Source organism: Phalacrocorax carbo, chromosome 6, assembly GCF_963921805.1.
Source record: "Phalacrocorax carbo chromosome 6, bPhaCar2.1, whole genome shotgun sequence".
In the NCBI taxonomy this organism is placed as follows: domain Eukaryota; kingdom Metazoa; phylum Chordata; class Aves; order Suliformes; family Phalacrocoracidae; genus Phalacrocorax; species Phalacrocorax carbo.
The window spans coordinates 41,565,616-41,586,116 of NC_087518.1; the positions used below are offsets into that span (position 1 = coordinate 41,565,616).

A 20,501-nucleotide genomic window follows, 5' to 3' on the forward strand; every position below is an offset into this window, starting at 1 on the left:
ATAGATACTAAGCATATGAACTTCCATGAATGGATTACCAGAGCCCGCCTCTGAGATTCAACAGAAAACTAATGAACTGGACTTAAGTGTTAATGGCTGGCAGAGAAGGGAGGGAGATGTGCAAAGGCAATCTGACTTTAAGCTGGAAACATGGGACTACAGCATAAGACACTGCAGAAAAGGAGAAAAAATGAAATACTGCATGCCCTGAATTAACATTGCAACAAGGGCCGCGTCCAAGGCTTTCTTCTCTTTTCTACTTCAAGCACTGCACTTTTCAAGTTGTGCACAGATAGTTCTTTTAGTCAACACCTTAACTTCACACTTCCTAAATGTTTTGTATTTTGGTGCACAATTCAGTCATACTTCAGAAGGCGTTGTTACTTATGCTAATTTAATCCGTGGCCCTGTGGTGAACTTTGAGACTTTAAGTTAGGAGTTGCAGAATGTCTTTACTTCTTGCAATTGCAACACCTAACCGAAAACAAAAGGTCAAAATTGTTTTAGGAAGAAACACATGAATTTCTACAATTCCTCTAATTTCAGGAAAGGTATATCATCACATTTATGTAACTTTGTTGAGGGCTACAAGAAATAAGGTCACCACTGTAACTCTGCTTTCAATATTTCTATATACTGTGTTTGTGCAAGCCTACCTTTATTAGGAATTGACGGAGCAAAGCTGTCTGAGGTTCTAAGGACTTTCAATAATTATATCTCAATGTATTTGATATATAGTAGCTCTAGGACAATACTTATTTGAACAAGCTGCCCCATTAAACTGTAGAACATCTGATGGCTGCCTAGCTCATAAGACAGTAAATCTCTAATGAAAGACTGATGTTCTCCAGCTGAAGAAGGCTCAATGTATAACTGATGCAGTCAACTAAGCCCCTAGTCTTGAGGCAAATTGCATGATTTACCCTTAAAAACATACAAGACTAATCCCAGAACTAAAGGATTACCTCACAGGTACTTCAAATAGGTCAGAAATACGAGCATACCCTATACATCACCATATGCTGAAAGAGCAAATTATAATCAGTGCTCAAAATTAAACTGGGAGCATTCATCTGTGTCACTACAAAAGGATCCCTAAGGCTAAGCGATTTCAGTTAATGTAATTAACCATCAGGGTTTACAGCATTCCTAGAATACATACATGTGGAAAGATCATTCACTTTTGGTAGACAATTAACCTAATTTGTCTAATTAAGTTTCAGAACAATCTTTCCCCTCCCAAAGACATGCTGCTAGGGAAGGTAAAAGCCCTATCACTACCCTTGCTTGAGCCTCTTATAGAATACTGTCACAGCACTGTTTTGGACAGAACAGAACATTTTCTATTCACAGAAACCTGATATCATTTACAAGCAGGCAAACTGTGGATGTGTAAAGTAAGAGGGTGGCTTCGTTAATGCTGAAAAAAAATTAAAAGCTGTTGAGGACCCTAGCTTCTTTGTTGTAGATTCTTCTAGGTCATTATTTTTGTAGGTTGCCTGTCCTATATGTGAGAATTCTGGCTTGATCTCCAGACTCCCAGGGAGTAACACATGCCAGGAATGCATATTTTTAAAACTGGGAATGTTTTCAAGGTATTTTGGCTGATGTGTATAAAATGTTAAGGTATCAGCAAGCCAACAGTGAAAGCTGTCACCTTACCAAAATCGGAAATGCTTTGCTAGCTGTTCCCCCAGAATATCGGGACCCTAAAAGAAAAATATTAATATGAAATCTGGGGAGCAAAACAAGTTCTCCAATGTCAGGGACTGCACTGCATCTCACCTTTGCAGCAAGAAGTAATCAAATACAGAAATGCCACAAACGCCACAAGGACTCTAGTGAGTCTACAGGGCCTTCTCTCATAAATTGCATGACACTTACTGAATTCCTTTCATAATATAAAGAACCTCTTCATCCCGGCTGGGACTTGAATCTGTTGTTCCACGGATGTTAAGCATACCATCAAAATTCAATATAGAGATTATTACACTAGGATTACTGGCAAAGACTTTTTAATTGCAGTTGAGACTGGATGGAACAGAGGCAAATTCAGATCTACTTCTCCCACAAATACACGTGTAATGGTATTTCAGAAATCAACGTAATGAGGAACACTGGAAATGGAAACCCACTCAAAATCTGATTTCAGCTTTAAAGTATTATGTCAGCTGAACAACCATATTTACTACCAGTTAATACACTTGCTTTCTACCCTGACTACAGGGGTAATTTGTGGCAAGTGATATCTGTCATCCAGTTCCAGCCTTCTAAGTAGAAGTCATCACCTGTAAATTCAGCAATTCAAATATTTTTGTTTAGCTTGTTTCCTAAGGAAACAGTGTGGTTTCAGAAGTAGAATCAAATAGATCTTTTTATGATCAAATCAGGCAAGTCATGTATACAAGACCTACTCAGCCCACAATCAGTAAGATTACCATACATTACCATTCCACAAAATATTTACCACAGTGGCAACTGCACAGGTGGCTGCCTCTCAGAGTCAACAATATGACTGGAGTACCACTTAGCATTGTATTAAATGTTAAGTAACATAACTACTTAAAGAGAGAGAACATTATAGTCAAAAGCATAAAAAAAAAAGGCAGAACAAAGACAGCAGCTTTAAAATTAAACAACTTTAAAAGCAAAGATGTTTTAGCAAGTGTCATGGTTTAACCTGGCAGGCAGCTGAACACCACATAGCCACTTGCTCACTCGAAGAAAAACAGTAAAACTCATGGGTTGAGATAAAGACAATTTAATAGGACAGAAAAGGAAGGAAAGGTAACATTAATGATAAAAGAATATACAAAACGAACAATGCACAGTGCAATAGCTCACCACCCACTGACTGATGCCCAGCCAGTTCCCAAGCAGCAGCCCCGCCCACTCCAGCCAACCTCCCTAGTTTTTGTTCAGCATGATGTCCTATCATATGGAATATCCCTTTGGTCAGTTGGGGTCAGCTGTCCCAGCTGCGTCCCCTCCCACCTTCTTGTACACCCCCAGCCTCCTTGTTGGCAGGGCAGTATGAGAAGCTGAAAAGTCGCTGACTTAGTATAAGCACTGCTCAGCAACAACTAAAATATCAGTGTGTTACCAAGTTATTCTCATTCTAAATCCAAAGCAGAGCACTATACCAGCTACTAGGAAGAAAATTAACTCTACCCCAGCTGAAGCCAGGACAGCAGCTCAACACTGGTTTCATTAAAGCGTTTTAAGAAGCATGGAAAGGGACTCTCCATTCCAACCATTTCTCAAAGATAGAAACATAAACTTCCCATATGGTTCAAGATTATTTTTAGATAAGACAAAGAAACGTAATGTATCATCTGCTTGCAAAGCTAATGCTACCACTATGTTGCAAGCTTGAGAGGCCAATGTTGGTGTTCTAGAAAATGCTTTCAGATTTCTAATGCTGACAGTGACAAATTTATCAGAGTCTCTACTTACACAGCATATAAAAGATTAACCTTCAAGTCAGCTTTCAAGTACAACTTCAAAAACCGCAGGCTACAAACTAGCAGGTCCAGCTGGTCTTTAATCCAACATTCAATGTTCCAGTTTGAATCTAAACAAAAGAAAGGGATTAAACAGTTCTGAACTACATTAAAACCAAAAAAACGAACTGAAGAGCCAGGGTAAAATTCACTCACAAAGAGAACAGATACTCATTAAGGTGAGGCTGTACCCCAAGCGTGCCAACATTTATAAATAATCCTTGCCGAAATGGGCACCAGTATATGCCCTTTAACACTGAAAAGGCTTACAACCTATGTGATACTGCTGCATTCTAATTATTAGAGAAGGAATATATTTTACCAGGCTTTACAGACAAGGCCACAAGGGGAAGAAAGAAATTAAGCTGCTGCTGCAGGTTGAAGGTTTTGCTGCTGTTAACAGCTACAGCCTCAATGTGGCTGTACTGCAAGCACTTTGTGCACACAAATGCATGTACAACAGCAAATTTAGTGTGGCAGTCTTTAACAGAGATCTATTTTTTCCATTGGACAGTTCTCGTAAAATGAAATTCTACTCTACCGAGGTCAATGAGCTTCCTACCACTGATAGCAATAGGCCAACTGGCCAGTATGTTGCCAGAGACTGTGGTTTACAGGAAGAGAAACACAGTCTAGGAAAAAATAATTCAATCTAATCCATGTACAGATATTTACTAAGGCATCACAATCCAGGCAGAAAAGATGGCATTTGCTCTCCATCTCCCCCGCCTCCTGAAGGAGTCTGAAGCCCACATCCACAAAAATATTTAAAATATTTCTCATAGTGTCTAAACACCTTTGAAGATCTGGGCTTACATCCTCATATGCAGTGCTACATATTTTGTTCAGCATTCCCCTAGAAAGACAGCCAACTATTTTCTTCCCCTTTGAATCTGTGCTATACAATTTCCTCTATCTTCCACTACAGAATTCTGTGAGGAAGGATTTGACTACACTATGTTGTCTGCTCTGGATAAAGATGAATATCCATTAATACAACCCAGCCTGCTCCCCAAACAACAGACCTCAACCGTTTTTGTTTTTTTTTGAAGAAGTAGTAACTTCCTATGCCCTTGAATGGTAAACCTACCTATTTCCTGAGAAGCAGAGATAATTATTTCTGAAGGAATAAGATTCCGTGCTTGCATGCTTGCTCTGTACAAAGAACAATCAATGTTGTTACCACTCCAAAGGCAACACAGAAAACTTTCTTCATTCATTAGCAAGGAAGGCTTGGCTTTCGATGCTCTCCTCAAACCAGACCAGCTGTCTACAACTCCAGCAGAGAAAGGACTCAAAAATGTCTCGTTCTGCAGCATACAGGGTAATGTAAAATTCCTGGGAGGAATCTGATGGACCAAACAGTGGGCAACTGTTATTTGAAGAAGGTCTGCAAACATAAAGACAAAGATATCAGAAATAAAAGGGAAACTTCATATTACTTGACAATGAAAAGAGAGTAGACAACTTGCTGCTCCACCCAGACACTCACAAGTCTATGGGGCCTGACAGGATCCACTCGAGTACTGAAGGAGCTGGGAGAGGAGCTCACCAAGCCAATCTCCACCATTTACCAGAAGTCCTGGTTAACAGGGGAGGTCCCAGACGACTGGAGGCTTGCCAATGTGATGCCCATCTACAAGGGCCGGAAGGAGGATCTGGGGAACTACAGCCTGTCAGCCTGACCTCGGTACCGGGAAGGATTATGGAGCGATACATCTTGAGTGAGCTCACCAGGCATGTGCAGGACAACCAGGGGATCAGGCCGTCAGCATGGGTTCATGAAAGGCAGGTACTGCCTGACCAACCTGATCTTCTTCTATGACAGGGTGACCTGCCTAGTGGATGAGGGAAAGGCTGTGGGTGTTGTCGACTTGGACTTCAAGCAAAGCCTTTGACACTGCCTCCCACAGCACCCACCTGGAGAAGCTGGCAGCCCATGGCTTGGACAGGTGTACTCTTCGATGGGCAAAAAAATGGCTGGATGGCCAAGCCCAGAGAGCTGCAGTGAACGGAGCTAAATCCAGTTGGCGTCTGGTCACGAGCGGGGTTCCCCAGGGCTCAGTGTTGGGGCCAGTCTTGTTTAATATCTTTATCAACAATCTGGATGAGGGGATTGAGTGGGCCCTCAGCAAGTTTGCAGATGACACCAAATTGGGTGGGAGTGTTGACCTGCTTGAGGGTAGGAAGGCTCTGCAGAGGGACCTGGACAGGCCAATCAATGGGCTGGAGCCAACTGTATGAGATTCAACAAGGCCAAGGGCTGGGTCCTGCACTTTGGTCACAACAACCCCATGCAATGATACGGGCTTGGAGAAGAGTGGCTGGAAAGCTGCCTGGCAGAGAGGAACCAGGGGGTGTTGGCTGACATCCGGCTGAACATGGGCCAGCAGTGTGCCCAGGTGGCCAAGAAGGCCAACAGCATCCTGGCTTGCCTCAGGAATAGTGTGGTGAGCAGGAGTAGGGAGGTGATAGTGGCCCTGTACTCAGCACTGGTGAGGCCACACCTGGAATACTGTGTTCAGTTTTGGGCCTCTCAGTACAAGAGGGACATTGAGTCGCTGGAGTGTGTCCAGAGAAAGGCAATGAAGCTGGTGAAGGGTCTGGAGAGCAGGTCTTATGAGGAGAGGTTGAGGGAACTGGTGGTGTTTAGTCTGGAGAGGAGGAGGCTGAGGGGAGACCTCATCGCTCTCTACAACTACCTGAAAGGAGGCTGTAGTGAGGTGGGTGTTGGTCTCTTCTCCCAGGTTACTAGTGATAGAATGAGAGGAAATGGCTTCAAGCTGCATCAGGGGAGGTTTAGATTGGATATTAGGAAGAATTTCTTTACTGAAAGAGTGGTCAGGCATTGGCACAGGCTGCCTGGAGAGGTGGTGGAGTCACCATCCCTGGAGGTATTTAAAAGACACGTAGACGCGGCACTTCAGGACATGGTATAGGAGACATGGTAGTGTTGGGTTGACAGTTGGACTTGATGATCCTAGAGGTCTTTTCCAACCTTAATTATTTTATGATGTTATACAGAAATAAATTCATTACATAAAAATCAGACTACTTCCAAGGGCTGTTCCCTTCCGAGCTGGAAGCAAAATTACTAAAAACACCCCCTCTGAACTGGTGTCACATCTGACAGATGCCAGCCTTCTCCCCCAAGGTCATTACAACCAATGATTTGTTTTCTCAACCTCTTGAAATAGGTCGAAGACCAAGACTCAAGAGGAAGCATCTCTCTATGGAAAATAGGCTTATATTAATTCAAAATACAGTGAATCCTAAACCTAAGTTCACACACTATACAGGTATAACTCTTATCTCCCCCTGCAGTGCTGGGACACTCACAATCCAGCTCTTACAACACATCTCCGTTACATAGAAAAAATAATCCCCTTGTAAATATAGCACATAGTCACACTGTAGCTGTTAAATACCAAAGAACAGTATTACAAGAATACATGACTGTATGGAACTACGCAACCCCAGGGCAATATCTGGGAAATGAGATGTAGGAAAAGAAGAACCTTTTAAATCAGTTTCTTCAAAATAAAATATCTTTGACCACATTTGTAGCTCTTGTTGGTAAGTCATAGCTTGAATTACGCTAACAATGATTTTGAGAATAAGCATGTCAGTTTTGGAAATAGCTTACTGTAAAACACTGCATGAATTTCAAAGATTCAAGCTCTAGTTACAGAAAGGCATGTGGGTCATTTCTGCACTTTGCATTTAGCTTTTCGCTCAGTAAGGGCATAAATATTTTAAGCTGTTCATTAGATAGAAATTAATTCATGCTCTATGCCTTGCAATAGCCAAAAAACCCACCAACAAACCCACAGACTTCCTCTAGTGCTGTTTGATTAATAGCACACACACAAGCTAAATAATATGCAAACACAAAATGAAAGCCTTTAAAAAAATACATGTGTGCTACCTTTATAGCAGATACTGTATTACTATGCAACGCGTTGAAGTGTTTCGTTTTCCCTTTACACAGACTTTGTATTGCCAGACTCATGAAGGGTTCTGCTCCTTCCTCCTCCCTCATTTAACAGAGTTTGTGCCTCTGTAAATATCAGCTTCGTTAGACCTCCTGGCTCCATGCAAAGGATTCAGTTGACTGAACAGACTCTTAGTCCATAATACATGATTTAAAAAGGACAAATGATTAAATGACATGACTGCCTGTGAAGCAGGACAGATAACTAACATAATACTCAATTCGGAGAGTCAGTTGCAGGGTGGGAAGAGATTTCTGCCAGTCATCTATTTTTCTAAAAAGCAGACTCCCTCCCTTGCATATCACACCAGAAAATCTCACAGGATTAATTAAATCCTATAAAGTCAAAATGTGTGCAGCTACTTACCAGTTCTGCAGAAGTGGTAGAAAATTATAACGCATTACAATACAGAACATTTACCATAGGATTGCTACAGCTCTGAAATGCCCATTAATAAACTGCAGCATGCATTAGGAATATTTTCCTGCTACAGGTGTAATAGTTAGTCCATGACACAGACACACAGGAGGCCATCACTTACAGTTCTATCCCTCAAACAGCAGCTTATTTCACATCTGGGTTAACAGGGCTACAATGATGCCAACCATGGCTGTTAGTTTATTTGGAAACAGAGATGGCTACTTGATAGATACAGTGACTTTCAGTCATTACAGGCTACCAGACAGTGCCAAACAGCCCTGAAGCCTAATGAAAACTCCCTGAGGCACCCAGGTTTTCTAATTAAAAGGTACACAGTATGTTTAGATTACAGATTACATAAGGTATTTGAAAGAAGAATTTGTCAACAACACAATACTCAATTCTGAGCGGATAAAGGTATGTATATAGAAAGATTCAGAAAGGTGTCTATGCGTGTATACAGAAAAGATATTGAAATCTAATGATTTATTAATCTTTTGTGAAGATGACACAAATTTTGAAACTAGCTTCATTGGATTACAGCATCTGCTTTCTCCCTAAGGATCATCACCAAAAGTCTTTAAATAATTCGTTTTTTAATCAAATAAAGAAAAGCAAATCCCAGCTGTCCCTGAACGGCATATACCAATATTGTTACAGATGCTTCCCAGTTAGAAAATCAGTTTATTATATTCAACATTTACAGTTAATTGAGCACCCTTTAGCAGCACTGTGCACACGAAAGCAGGAATGTCAGCTACCTAAAAAACCAGAGCTCGAACTCAAAGTGACACCCTGGCTACACTGAACTAAACAGGAACTTCACAGTTCTGATGGCACCAAGATTTTTCCTTCCACTTTTGACCTATTAGGGTAACAAAACAAATTGCCCATGTTATCAAATTTTGACTGGGGTGTTTATTTGAATGTGTCTTGACTCACCACATACTTTCTACTGATGTTTAATGATCTTAAAAGTAAGTTGCACTGCTTTTTGGGAGAAGATACATAGGCACAACCCTGAGAGTGTAAACATATCAATTCCGCACAATGATAACACCAGGTCCTGTGTAGTTGCACGTTGTGAGAAAATACTAATTCAGTAGCATGACTTGAAACACCACTGTAAAACAGAAATTGTGATTGCTCTTTATTCTACCTAATTTCTAAGAGACTTACTTTTTTAGTAACTTACCCAATAGCATAAAAATGGTCAGAAAGATTCGCCAATACATCTTGTTTTGTAGAGCTGATCTGAAAAACATAGAAAATTAACTGAGAGCTGATAATTATGTCTATTATTTCATCAGGGTTTCATTTTGTTGCACTTCAGTTAATTTGATACTTACGCCTTTGTAAGCCGAAAGGAAGGACAAAACCAGAATGTCAGTTGAGAAAAAAGCCAACATTGCTTAGAATATCAACTAAATATCACTACAGCTCTTCTTTCATCATTAGGACTATATAGAACCTCATTTCTCCAGGCTTTTGCTCATCATTATTCACCTTCTGGGTTTGGTCATCTGAAAGGCACTACAAATCTGAACAATCAAAATGCCCAAGAGATACTCGATTTTCAAAGTGCAGCACACACAAAAGCACTCGGGCACCCACTTTAACAGCGAAGACTTCACTACACTTTATAACAATATTTCAATACTCTTCTTTCATTTGAGGTACTTTCCTCTTTTTGATTTTCATCCTATAGTCACATCAGTTCTGTTAAAACCCACATATAAGTATTTTTATATTTTAAAAAAAGCTCAACGGAGGATATCAGAGAAAAACATATAGAGTTTGGTTGCCTTTGTAGTTAACCCGAACTAGATGATTTGTAAAATTTACATATTAAGTCAGACAGAGAATGCTGGGACAAGAAATAAGATTTGGGGAGTCCCTCCAAAGTATTCTCATTCCTTAGATATTTCTGAGAACAATTCCCTTGAGAAGATCTATGTCGCCAAAAAAACTGGTGCCAATGCCATGTAATCCACTGGCTTTTCAGTTTGGGGCTGCATGTACTGTACTATATATACATACACACTATATGATACCTACAGGCTACTGCGGTGGGAGAGTCTCCATAGCGGCTACACGGCTGTTGGCTCTGCAGCTTGGAAGGAAAGTGTATGTGGACACAGGAGACCAGAAGGAGAGAAACAGAACAATTCCTCGTTTTTCCACTCCTGTCAATACACAGTGCAAGTACATCCCTGTTGTCTCACCCAGGGCAGCACCTCAACAAGCCAGTGCAGAGTGGAGGGTCAGCCCCACAGAGGAACCAGTGGCTGCTAATAAAACCAAATCATTTGGTTACAATAAGGAAAGACATCCTCTGCTCACAGCTGTCCCTCCTCGCCCTTTTGTCCTCACCAGAGTTTGATATCATCATCCAGTGACCTATGACACTGCTTTAAGCCTTGACCATGGCTTAAAGCAGAGGTGATTCAATAGGCATAGCTGCCTACCTGAAGCAACAGACAACTGCCCAGTGAAGTTACAATATTTCAGTATTCTTGTCTCCCTGCAAGCTCTTCTACAAGGAAGGCCCTTGCAAATTTAGCTCGGGCTGGAGCCGGAGACAAGCCATTTCTTCAGCACAGACCATCTTCATTTTGGTCTGCAAGATGAGTCAGACCCATCCACTTTTCCCCCCATTCACCCAGGTTATAATCAGAGTACCTTTTAAGCTACATTTTGAGCAATTAAAGAGGAAAGCTCAAAGCTTCAAAGGCAGTGCTTCACAATCCCTACTTCAGAGGAAAATGTGCCTCTCAGCATAGCTGTTAGAAGGCCAACCTTACCTGTACCTCTTCCATTAGTCTATTTCCTAATAGGTGAGCCATGAAGGCCAGAGGAATTATCTAGCTACAACTGTCTATTAAGTCTGTAATTTCACAAAGATACAGGCTGGGATTATTTCCAAAAACCTATGATAGAAGTTATCTAGTTTCTTTCCGAGTTTCGGACTGAAAGAAAAAAAAAAAACCACAAAAAACAAACCGCTTAAAATAATTGACTTGACATAAACATATACTATTCATACTATTAAACATATGGTTTAATGAAAAACAGCCCATGTTCCACTTTCAAAGGTGCAACAAAACTTTGCTGTTCATAGCACAACCACTTCTCAGTAGGAAACTGGCAGACATCACCTCCCTATGTTGTACAAGAAAATCAGCCATACATTTCAAAGGATTATAAAGTCATCAATATGTTATGGATGCTATTGCAAATGCTGTAAAGCTCTTACTTTTGAAACAAGTAAAAAATGTCCACCATCAAGAGCTCTAAATAATCCATAAAGTTATGATCCATCTTTTGCCCTCCCACCACAGGCACTGCAAGAAGTAAAAGCTGTCTCTCAGGTATCTTAGCCCTATTGCTCCTAGATGTTTGAAAGAAAGAACCACTATTTTGGTAACTATATACATTTCATTGTACTATTTCAAAGAAACATGTGAAACACCATCTCTCATTTGCTCCTGGAAGTAAGAAGACAAATAGTTAACGGTGTTAACAGCAGCTGCTGTGTTAGTTTCATCCATGCAATACCTACAGCAGACTGAAAAGAAAGTGACTGCAGATCCCCAGAACCACATAGAGCTCATAGAAGGCAAGTTATAATTATGCAGTCTGTGAAAGATAAAGGCATTTTCCCTTCCTTCTGCCAATATAAATGTCCAGATAGAGCAAAGAGATTCTGATATCAGCACTAATTTTACCATAATTAAAAATATTCAGACCAGAAGGCAAAAATACAGCTCAGGGCAGTTTGAGACATCTTCTTTACCCACTTCTATTGCATCGATCTAGGCTGATTTTTACAAGGTGTTATTTTTCAACCCTGGTTCCAACAATATTCATGAACAAAAAATAGTGCTGTACATGATCAAAAAGCAATGGGAACTATATGCCACTAGCATTAGCTCCTTTTCTGTTCGAAGTTCAGTATTGCTCATGTAACCTTTACACAGGAATTGGGTAAAAACTGATATCCACAGATAACTCCCAGGACAAAAACGTACTACTGGACCAGATGGGACTATCCAATATCTTTTCTAGTGAGAATATTGAATTTACCAGCATTCCTAACTTCACTGTAAGAAAGAATACAAGTTTTGCAAGAATGGTTACAGGGAACAGGAAGATAATAAAGGAGAATTATTTAAAATTGTAACTATAGCTCTGTCCCAGAGGGAGTAAGTTAACACAGCACGGACAAATGGTTTTATCCATGGCTGGTTAAGTATCCATACAAATGGAAGGAATCAGGCCCATTTTAACGCATCTATCTTCATATTTGATGTTCTGAAACCACCAACATTGTTGCTGCTGCATGTAAGAAATTTTCCAATTTCATAGGTAAATAGTATGTTCCTCTCCATGCTAACCACTGTACAAAAAACCTCAGTAAGGAGAGTCCCTCTCATTACAAAAACATCCAATTTAAAACAAAACACAGCAGATCAGACAAGCAAGGACAACAATGAAAGTAAGAATTTTTTTTTTTTCTTCCCCTACAGGCTGGCTGAGAAGTCATACAATCCACTGGCATATCAGTACGAGAAACATGTTCAGCACAGCCTGAAGCAAGCATGGCTGGTGGTCCACAGACACCTGCTCACTGGGCACGGAAAATGTACTGCAATTTTCCTTTTCCTTCTGGAGCTGCCTTTTCTTTTCAGTTTCCTGTCTTGACAGCTTACATTTCTGCCTGTCTCCTTTCTGAACTACAAAAAAAGGGTTGACATGGAAAGAGGACTACAGTATGACGCAGGTCTACCCGTCCAGTTTGAACATCAGCGAACAGAGGGTGGCACTGGTGACTAAGAGTGCCACGTCTCTACAAGCCATCCTGGACACAGCGGAGTAGCACAAGCCCGACACCACTAAACTCAACTGTAAATTTTTCAATTACTTTTATAGGGACAAAGGGACCAGATGAGCAATGTTGCAACATTAGTTATTAGTGGTTTCTAATGAGCAATTTCAAAGCCAACAGAAATTTATAGAAACTCAGTTGCAAGGATCTCCTATTTTTCCTCCAGTAATGTATCACACACATAGGGTCTGCAGTTCCTTTTTTCTCTTATTCCCCCCCCCCCCCCAAAAAAAAACAAACCAAAAAAAACAAACCAAAAATAACCAATAGCAGCTGCTAGTTAATGGGAAACAGGAACATAATACTGCAAGCACACAATCTGTCCCTGAGTTTTGCAAGCACTCCACCATGATGGCTGTTTTTCAATATTTAAGAGATCTCCATAAAGCATAAAAATATTTTAGTAATAATGCCTACACACAGCATCTTCTGGCCTGCTGTTTAAGGGTGCTGAGGGCTTTCTAGTGCTGTTGGTTTTGGCAAGACCTGGTTTTCGGTCAGCCCTCCTGGGCATGGAATTTCACTGCATTTGATTGTCATTTAGTATATTAGTAAATATTGTTAATAAAGACTTCAGAGTAAATGGAATATAGAAAATAGCAATAAATATGACTTGCATTGAATAATTTTGCTTTCTAATACTAAAGCTTTAACCAAGGCAACCCAAGTTGCATGTCTCCCCACGCGCTAAGTACAGTAGAACTTGCAGCACAGCTGTCTCACTCATGCACGACTGCTGGGCAAAAGCACAGCTACAGAAACAGTCTCCAAGTCTGCTGGTGGAGCCTCTCTTCTGAAACTCAACAGCAAAACGACCCAAACTTAGAGAGTTTCTCCAGATTGTACAATTTCTCTTGATTGTACTGAAACTACCCCCTCATTTCACAAACACCGACGCTGCTCGCAGGTTCCCTTCACCAGCCCACCGCAGATGGAAGGTGGGGGACCCAGCAGCACAGCAGTTGCATTTGTTCGTGCATCTCCGCTACCACAGCGCTGAGCGCAGTACCGAAGTTTGTGCATGCTCATGACACACAATTTGAGATACGTTTCATAAACATTCCTGATTTTAAGTCAGCAATAGAGAAAACTGTCATTGTTCTTCACTGATTAATACGGATTGTTGCTTCCTAACAAGCAGCTGTGAGCAGAGCTCCTTTAACTACCTGGCACTTAAAGCTCCTTCATATTACATCCACACCTGGCAGTTAAGGGTTCTCAGCGTTTTCATTATGAACGCTGTTTATAAATGCTGTGTCACTAATTAACATTAAATTCCCAAAGCGCTCTCTTATCAGAGCGGACTATAACGGTTTCTGCAGCATCAGCAACTCACAACCCACATTCATGGAGATTTTTTTTTTTTTTCTTCAGATGCTGAGCCTCAGGAAAAAATAAAAATTAAAAAAAGGTCCGATCTGGATGCACCGTGCCAACCTCCAAAGCCGCCCGGTCCTTTCGGGCGCTGCTCGGCGGGGGAACAGCCCCGCCTGCCGCCCCGGCCGCGGTGCGCGTCCCGGCACAAGGCCGCCGCTTTGCGCCCCGCGTCCCCCCGCCGGGCGGGAAGGAGCCGGCCGGAGGGGCGCCTCCCCCCGCGGGCAGCCCACGGCCCCGCCGGCCGCCCCACGGGCGGGGGGAAGCGCCCCGCCGAGCCTCCCGGCAGGGAGGGAAGCGGGCAGGGCCCCCAGCCCCGCCGCTGTTCGCGCGGGGAAAGCCGCAAGAAACCTGAGCTAAAGAAACAAGCGGAACAAACCGTAAATTCACCGACCTACTTCGCTTCACTCCCGGAGCCTTAACCGGCAGCCGAAGTTACGCGGCGGCGGTCACCCCTCGCCGGGCGCCTCCGCCCGCTGCGAAGCCCCGGCCGGGGAGCGGAGGGCCCCGCCGCCGCCCGCGGCACCCAGCGGCCCTCCCCGCAGCGGCCCCGCCAGCGCCCGCCCGCCGCCGGACGGTGCCTGCCTGCCTCCCGCCGCCCCGCCCCGCCCCGCCCCGCCCCGCCTCACCCCGCCCGCCGCCCGTCCCTCCGTGCCGGCTCGCCAGCGGCGGCGAGGCGCCGGCTACCCCCCACACGGCCCCCCGGGGCTGGCGCCGGGGCCTGCCTCGGCCTCCCCTCACACACGGGATGGCGGGGCGGGGGCTCGGGGCGCGCGGCCCAGGCCCCCTCGCAGCGCGGCGCAGGGACGGGGCGGTGCTTCCCCCAGAGTATTTTAATTTAATTCCTTACAAATAGCACGCCACCGAAGAAGGTAAAGCTTAAGCCTTCAGACGGCTCACGGGCAGCGAGGCGGGCGGGCGGGGCCTGGCGGCGCCGAGCAGGTGAGCCCCCGACCCGGCGCCGCTGCCCCCGCGGGGGCAACCCCGGGCCGGAGCCGCCCCACCTCTTATTTAAAAAACTTGTTCATACGAGACGGTATGTCAGGTTGGGCAAAATACTGAAGGGATTGCCATCATCTTCACTGCGGTGGTGACTTCCCCTGTGGTATTAAGTATGATTTGAATTTTTATTTTGATTGACTTTTTAAAATGCTAATTGTTCGAAGACTGTTTAAGGACAAAAATCAGAGCTTTATTTTGAAACTAACTCATTATCCTGTATTTTCTGATTTTTCTAAAGCTACTGAAAAGCAAGATAGCTTTATCATCTGCATTTAAGCTGTGTTGGTTATGTACACAAAATCGGACATGGAGTTCTAAGTAAATACATGCAGAGTACTGAAGTCGCTTACATATCCTTGCGAGAAGGCTACCCTGTTACATGCTTTTTCTTTTCTTCTTTCTTAAACAAAGAGAATCCTTAGGGAAAGTCTCAGTGTTTTTACACACTGGATGATGTGTAGAGAAGTCTGATCCTCTTTTCATGTCACAGATAAGGGTTTGTGGCCGATTTACCAGTCCAGGCACTCACGTGCATTTGCAAATACAAAACATGGATCATTACCTTTGCATGCGCTGGGATGGAACTATCACGTGGAGATGATCCCAGGTTCCTTCTTACCCTATGTGCAACTCCGCTCACTGAAACTCCTGCGGGCATATGCTGCAGTTCAGCAGGACTAACATCCACTGCCCACAGAGGACTCGCTAGTCCAAAGAAATTTGTTCTGAAACATAATCTGAATTGACTCTCCAGGAAAAAATCTAGAAAAATTATTTTCTGTTTAGAATTACAATATCAAACAATGGAGCTATTTCTTCAAAACACCCAGATTTCCAGCTGGAACTCATTCCTGCACCATAAAATTGTCAAAGATAATGTGTTTAAAAAAAAAGCACTAGGTTTGTAACTGTTACGAACCATTCAGTTGAAAGACAGATAATTATTTCCCAGTATTTTAAAAATTAACATTTCTTTGAACAATCTGGATGCAGAGAGACTATTTTAATCTCTTCTTTACTATACTACTTTCCTATAGCTAATGACGTTTTAATAGCAGCTATATGTGGATTGTTATCGCAAAGATTTTGTTTAACTTAAAACTCCTGAGCCATACCAAAGAAATTGACAGTGAAAATTAGTAACTGGAACTAAGCTTAAATCCTGACCTTGAATTGTTAAAATTAGTTTTTCAAGTATGAAATTAATGAAGACCAGGTAAACAACGACTACACCATAGCAATCTGTACTTTTCCAAAAAGCTACACCATATGTAGCTGAGAAGCTACCTTCACAGGGAAGCTGGAAGTTCAGTTACTACGTGAAGATAAAAAATGCCACTTTTTTGGTATGTTTGTTCTTTTTCCGAATCCACGGTTATACACTATGGGCCCAGTTACATGCATGAATTTCCAGTTTGGATCAGGCCCAGAGTAGAATACGCACCAAGAGCACCTTGTCTCTAACAGTAGCCCATGTCAGGTGTCACTAAAGATATGGCAAGAAACCCAACCAAAGGAGACTTGGAAAAAATACTAAACCAAATAGCAATAGCAGAGATTAAGTTATAGATTAGAGATAACACCCTTAAAACAATCTGCAAAAGTAGAGATTACAGATTTGCTGTAACCCTTTGTTAGATACAGAATCTCCTCAGTTTGCCATAGAGATAACAATGTTGACAGTAGTATTAGGAGCAGGAAGGATAACAAGGGGCAAGGAAACTAAAATTTCTATAGCCACAGTAGGGAGAACACAAGGAGTTTAATACATGAAAACAGAGTTATGAATAATTAGCACATGAAATGGCAAGACCCAGGCACTGGTATTTTAATCCAATCTGTTTAGTAGTACAATAAGAGTTAAGAAAAAAAATACAGGGTGTGATATCATCTGATTTCTAAAACATACAAGACACTGTGTGTTGGGTGAAGTTGGGGAGTAAACCCCAGGAGAAGGAAATACGAACTTTTTAAAGCAAAGGACAATACTGGCACTAAATCAGTTGGTTATAAACCTGCCACAGAAACATTTAGGCCTGTTATTAAAATCTGAATCTTGGCTAATAAAAGACTCATTTCTGGAAAAATCTAATGGGAATAACAGTACAAGAAAGAAACAGTTTAAGTGAGGGTTTAGTAAGTTTATTAGAATAATTATTATACAGGTTTGTGCCTCTAATAACAAAAGAGCTTGTTAAAATAATTTAGACAGACTTTTCTAGCCTCAAGTTTCTTTGCTACCAGTGTGAGTTCCTTGAGTAACTACCCGTTTCACCCACACTTCAGACCACTCAGTACAACTCCTCTGTCCACACGCGCAGATTTAAATTCTAGTACTACCTGACAGTCAGGTATCTCTCCCTCTCTGAATATACCTTTCATCACACTGCTGCTTGAAACAAAGCAATGCTTTATCTCCCACTTCCTCACTTCCACAGTAATTTTCAAGGCTTGCATGGTATCCTCTTGTATGGCTTATTTTCTCTTAAGGACATTACTTCATTCAAATCTCTCAAAGACCTGCTTCTGCTGTAACACATGTATCCATTACCTGCTGGCTCTCTTTTTCAAGAGCTGTGGATAAAAGTCACATTTTACTTCACAAGTAGTGGACTAAATCATATTTTGACCCTTTTGCACTTCAGTGTTTGTCCTCATGAATAAAGGGCTCTGAGAAAAGAGCTGACATATATGTAAGGCAACACCACATATTTAACAGGAACTCCCAATTAAAAAACAAAACCCAGAAATTATGTCAAGGAACTTAAAGTGAGGACTGAGCCCTGCTAGAAAAATGCACCTTTACTCTTGCTAGTGCTTATCCTTTTTCTTGGAAAAAGCAGCAAGAGTTTAGAACCAGCATACAAGAGACTGTTAAGTCCCAGGTATGTGCAACTGAGGTTTTTTACACTGGTTTATTATTTTGAACAATATTATTTTAAAATAAATGCAAAAAGCAGTATCTCTGCTTCATAAGGTATGAAGAAAAATATTTTGATTTACCTACTGCAAGCCCTTCTCAGTAAACAGACTTGACCATATCATGCTGTCTTTTGTATTGTGTAAATAGTTCTACCATAGCTGTATAAACAAACCTACTGATTGGCTTTAATTTATTTATTGACTTTCCGTAATTCATGATCCATTTCCTCAAAGTAGCATCAGCCAATTTCACTCCTTATTAAAATAACCACCATCTCTAATTGACAAATTCTATTTTAAAAATATTTCTGTATTCTAATACAACAGTTTGGGAATTCTGACTACATACAATTTGTGTCTGAGGTTAGGAAGACGTTGAAGCTTTTGTATCCCACACTTTCATAGTGTAAGCAAAAGCTGTCACAAACTGTCTAGTCCGCCATGTCTCTGCTAGGCGAGGTCCAAAGAGGGACCACTAGAAAATAATTTTCTATTTAGGTTAGAACATCTTGAGACAGACATTTGACAGAGTAAGCTTGCTTTCACTTCCGCGTGTAGCACTGGTGGTCACTGAACCAGGAAAAAAATCTTACTTACGTAACTTACACTAGTGCATATTTATTTATTTATTTAAGGTTTTTATTTTCCTCCCTTAATATCTAAACTAAATCTTCCTGACTTTTAATCCTTGTACTTTTTCCACGTACTTGAGAAAGACAGAAGACAGGTAATTCCTCCTTTCAGAAGTCCTCTGATGTATGTTGTGCTTTTGTCTCATACTGATCATCCTTTGTGTAAACTGAAGTTCCATTTCTTTCAGTCTTTCTGTATAGCTCCTCTTTTCTGGGGACCTGGTAAGGCTTACTCGTCTCCTTTGGACTTATTCCTGTCAGTCTCTCTCTTCTGAGGAGCAATGCCCGCAAGTACTCCAACCAAAGTCCTGGTAGTGCTATTTAGGGGGAAGAAATATCTCACTTTTTACACGATGCAACCATATTTAGACATCCCATAAGGTCGTTTGCTTTTTTAAGTCCCAACAGCGCGCCTGTGTTGACGCAGGCTCTGTTTGCACATCTCCCTAACCCTCGGATCCTTCCTGCAGAACTCTTGTTTGTGCAGTTTCTCAGTTTGTCTCTCAGCTAAGTGCCTTGCACTTGTCTTTATTGAATTACAGCCTATTTATTTCAGACCACTTCAGCAGTTTGTCAAGATCACTTTAAATTCTAATCTCGTTCTCTAAAGTGTTTGCAACTGTTGCTAGTATTTCATTATCCAAAGATTCAATATAACATACCCTTTTCAACTGTTCAAGGACTTACTGAAAATATCAAATAGTTTTAGACTTCAGGTGTACCCCTGAACAACCACCCCATATACAGTCTTCCAATCTGTGACTTGTTGACTGCCCTTTTTTTTTTTTTAAAGTGCCTTTATGTCCAAGTGAACGCTTTACAGTCATTTAAGGTAGACTAGACTTCCCTAGCTTGCTTAGGAGAAAGTAACATGAGACAGCATAAAAAACATCACTAAAGATAATATGTTATGGTGTTATAAGTTTTCTGTAGGTAGGAATTCCTCTCACTACCAAGAACAATGTCTTGGACACCTTGAGCGACCCTTTTAGTCCTATTTTTTCTGTCCTTTGTCTTTCTGATTTACCTCTATATGCTTGTGTTATTTTTTCACCAAGTTCTCTTCAATAACTTAACCTAGCTTTCAATTCCAATTAAAGTTTCACATTACTGAGGAAAATATCATTTGCTCCTCTACTAAACTTTCCTGCCTTTAATTCATATTGGAGCAGGCACTTTCCTGCCTCTCATGTGTATTTCTTTCAAGAAAATGCCAACACTTCTAGACAACCTTTCTTCTCAGACTTACTTTCAATTTGATGTTCACTGTATGTGAATTGATTGAAATTTTCTTTCTCAACTACTTTCATCTCTGTTCTGCTGTAACCTTACATCTTCACATTCTCAACTGGTTCCTCTTTCTCAGTCCAGAAAAAAAAATATCTAGAAAAATCTTCTCAAGATGTTAACAAGCTCTGGTTAAGAAAATCCTCATCCACCTGACTTCTTCGGCAATACACAATAAACACTTACCTTCATCTTTTACTTCATATCTTTGCCCAAAGTGAAAGTTCCTTCACCTCCTATATATGCTGGATCTCAGCAAAAATCATACACGTCCTAGTGAGAAAGACTCCGTTCCTCCCATGCCTTCAGACCTCTCTGAACAAGTCTTTCCTTTCCCATGTGAATTATCTCACAAAGTTTCTATTTTGCCAGTGCAGTGTTGTTTTGACTCAATAAAAAGATTTTCAGTTTCTCCATAGTTTATTCATGTGTATACAGGCGTCCAGGATGTTAAGCAAACTGACCCATGATCTTCCTT

The 20,501-nt window shown here is 41.5% G+C and overlaps 1 protein-coding gene across 5 annotated transcripts in view; it reads right to left on the reverse strand.

Annotated features, from left to right (window-relative positions):
* Nucleotides 1–14,910, reverse strand: part of LEPR (leptin receptor) — a 48,399-nt gene extending 33,489 nt beyond the window's left edge. For 4 of the 5 annotated variants that reach the window (XM_064454880.1, XM_064454878.1, XM_064454882.1 and 1 more), the window contains exons 1-4: nt 14,575–14,756; nt 9,114–9,172; nt 4,594–4,893; nt 3,457–3,574 (exon numbers count right to left, since the gene is read on the reverse strand). In XM_064454880.1, coding sequence (XP_064310950.1) covers nt 3,457–3,574; nt 4,594–4,893; nt 9,114–9,153 — 458 coding nt within the window. In that variant the 5' untranslated portion in view covers nt 9,154–9,172; nt 14,575–14,756. Of the gene's footprint in view, nt 1–3,456; nt 3,575–4,593; nt 4,894–9,113; nt 9,173–14,574; nt 14,757–14,809 lie in introns of those variants that run through there. The other variant, XM_064454879.1, reaches the window with a different exon arrangement.
* Between the last annotated feature and the right edge of the window lie 5,591 nt (nt 14,911–20,501).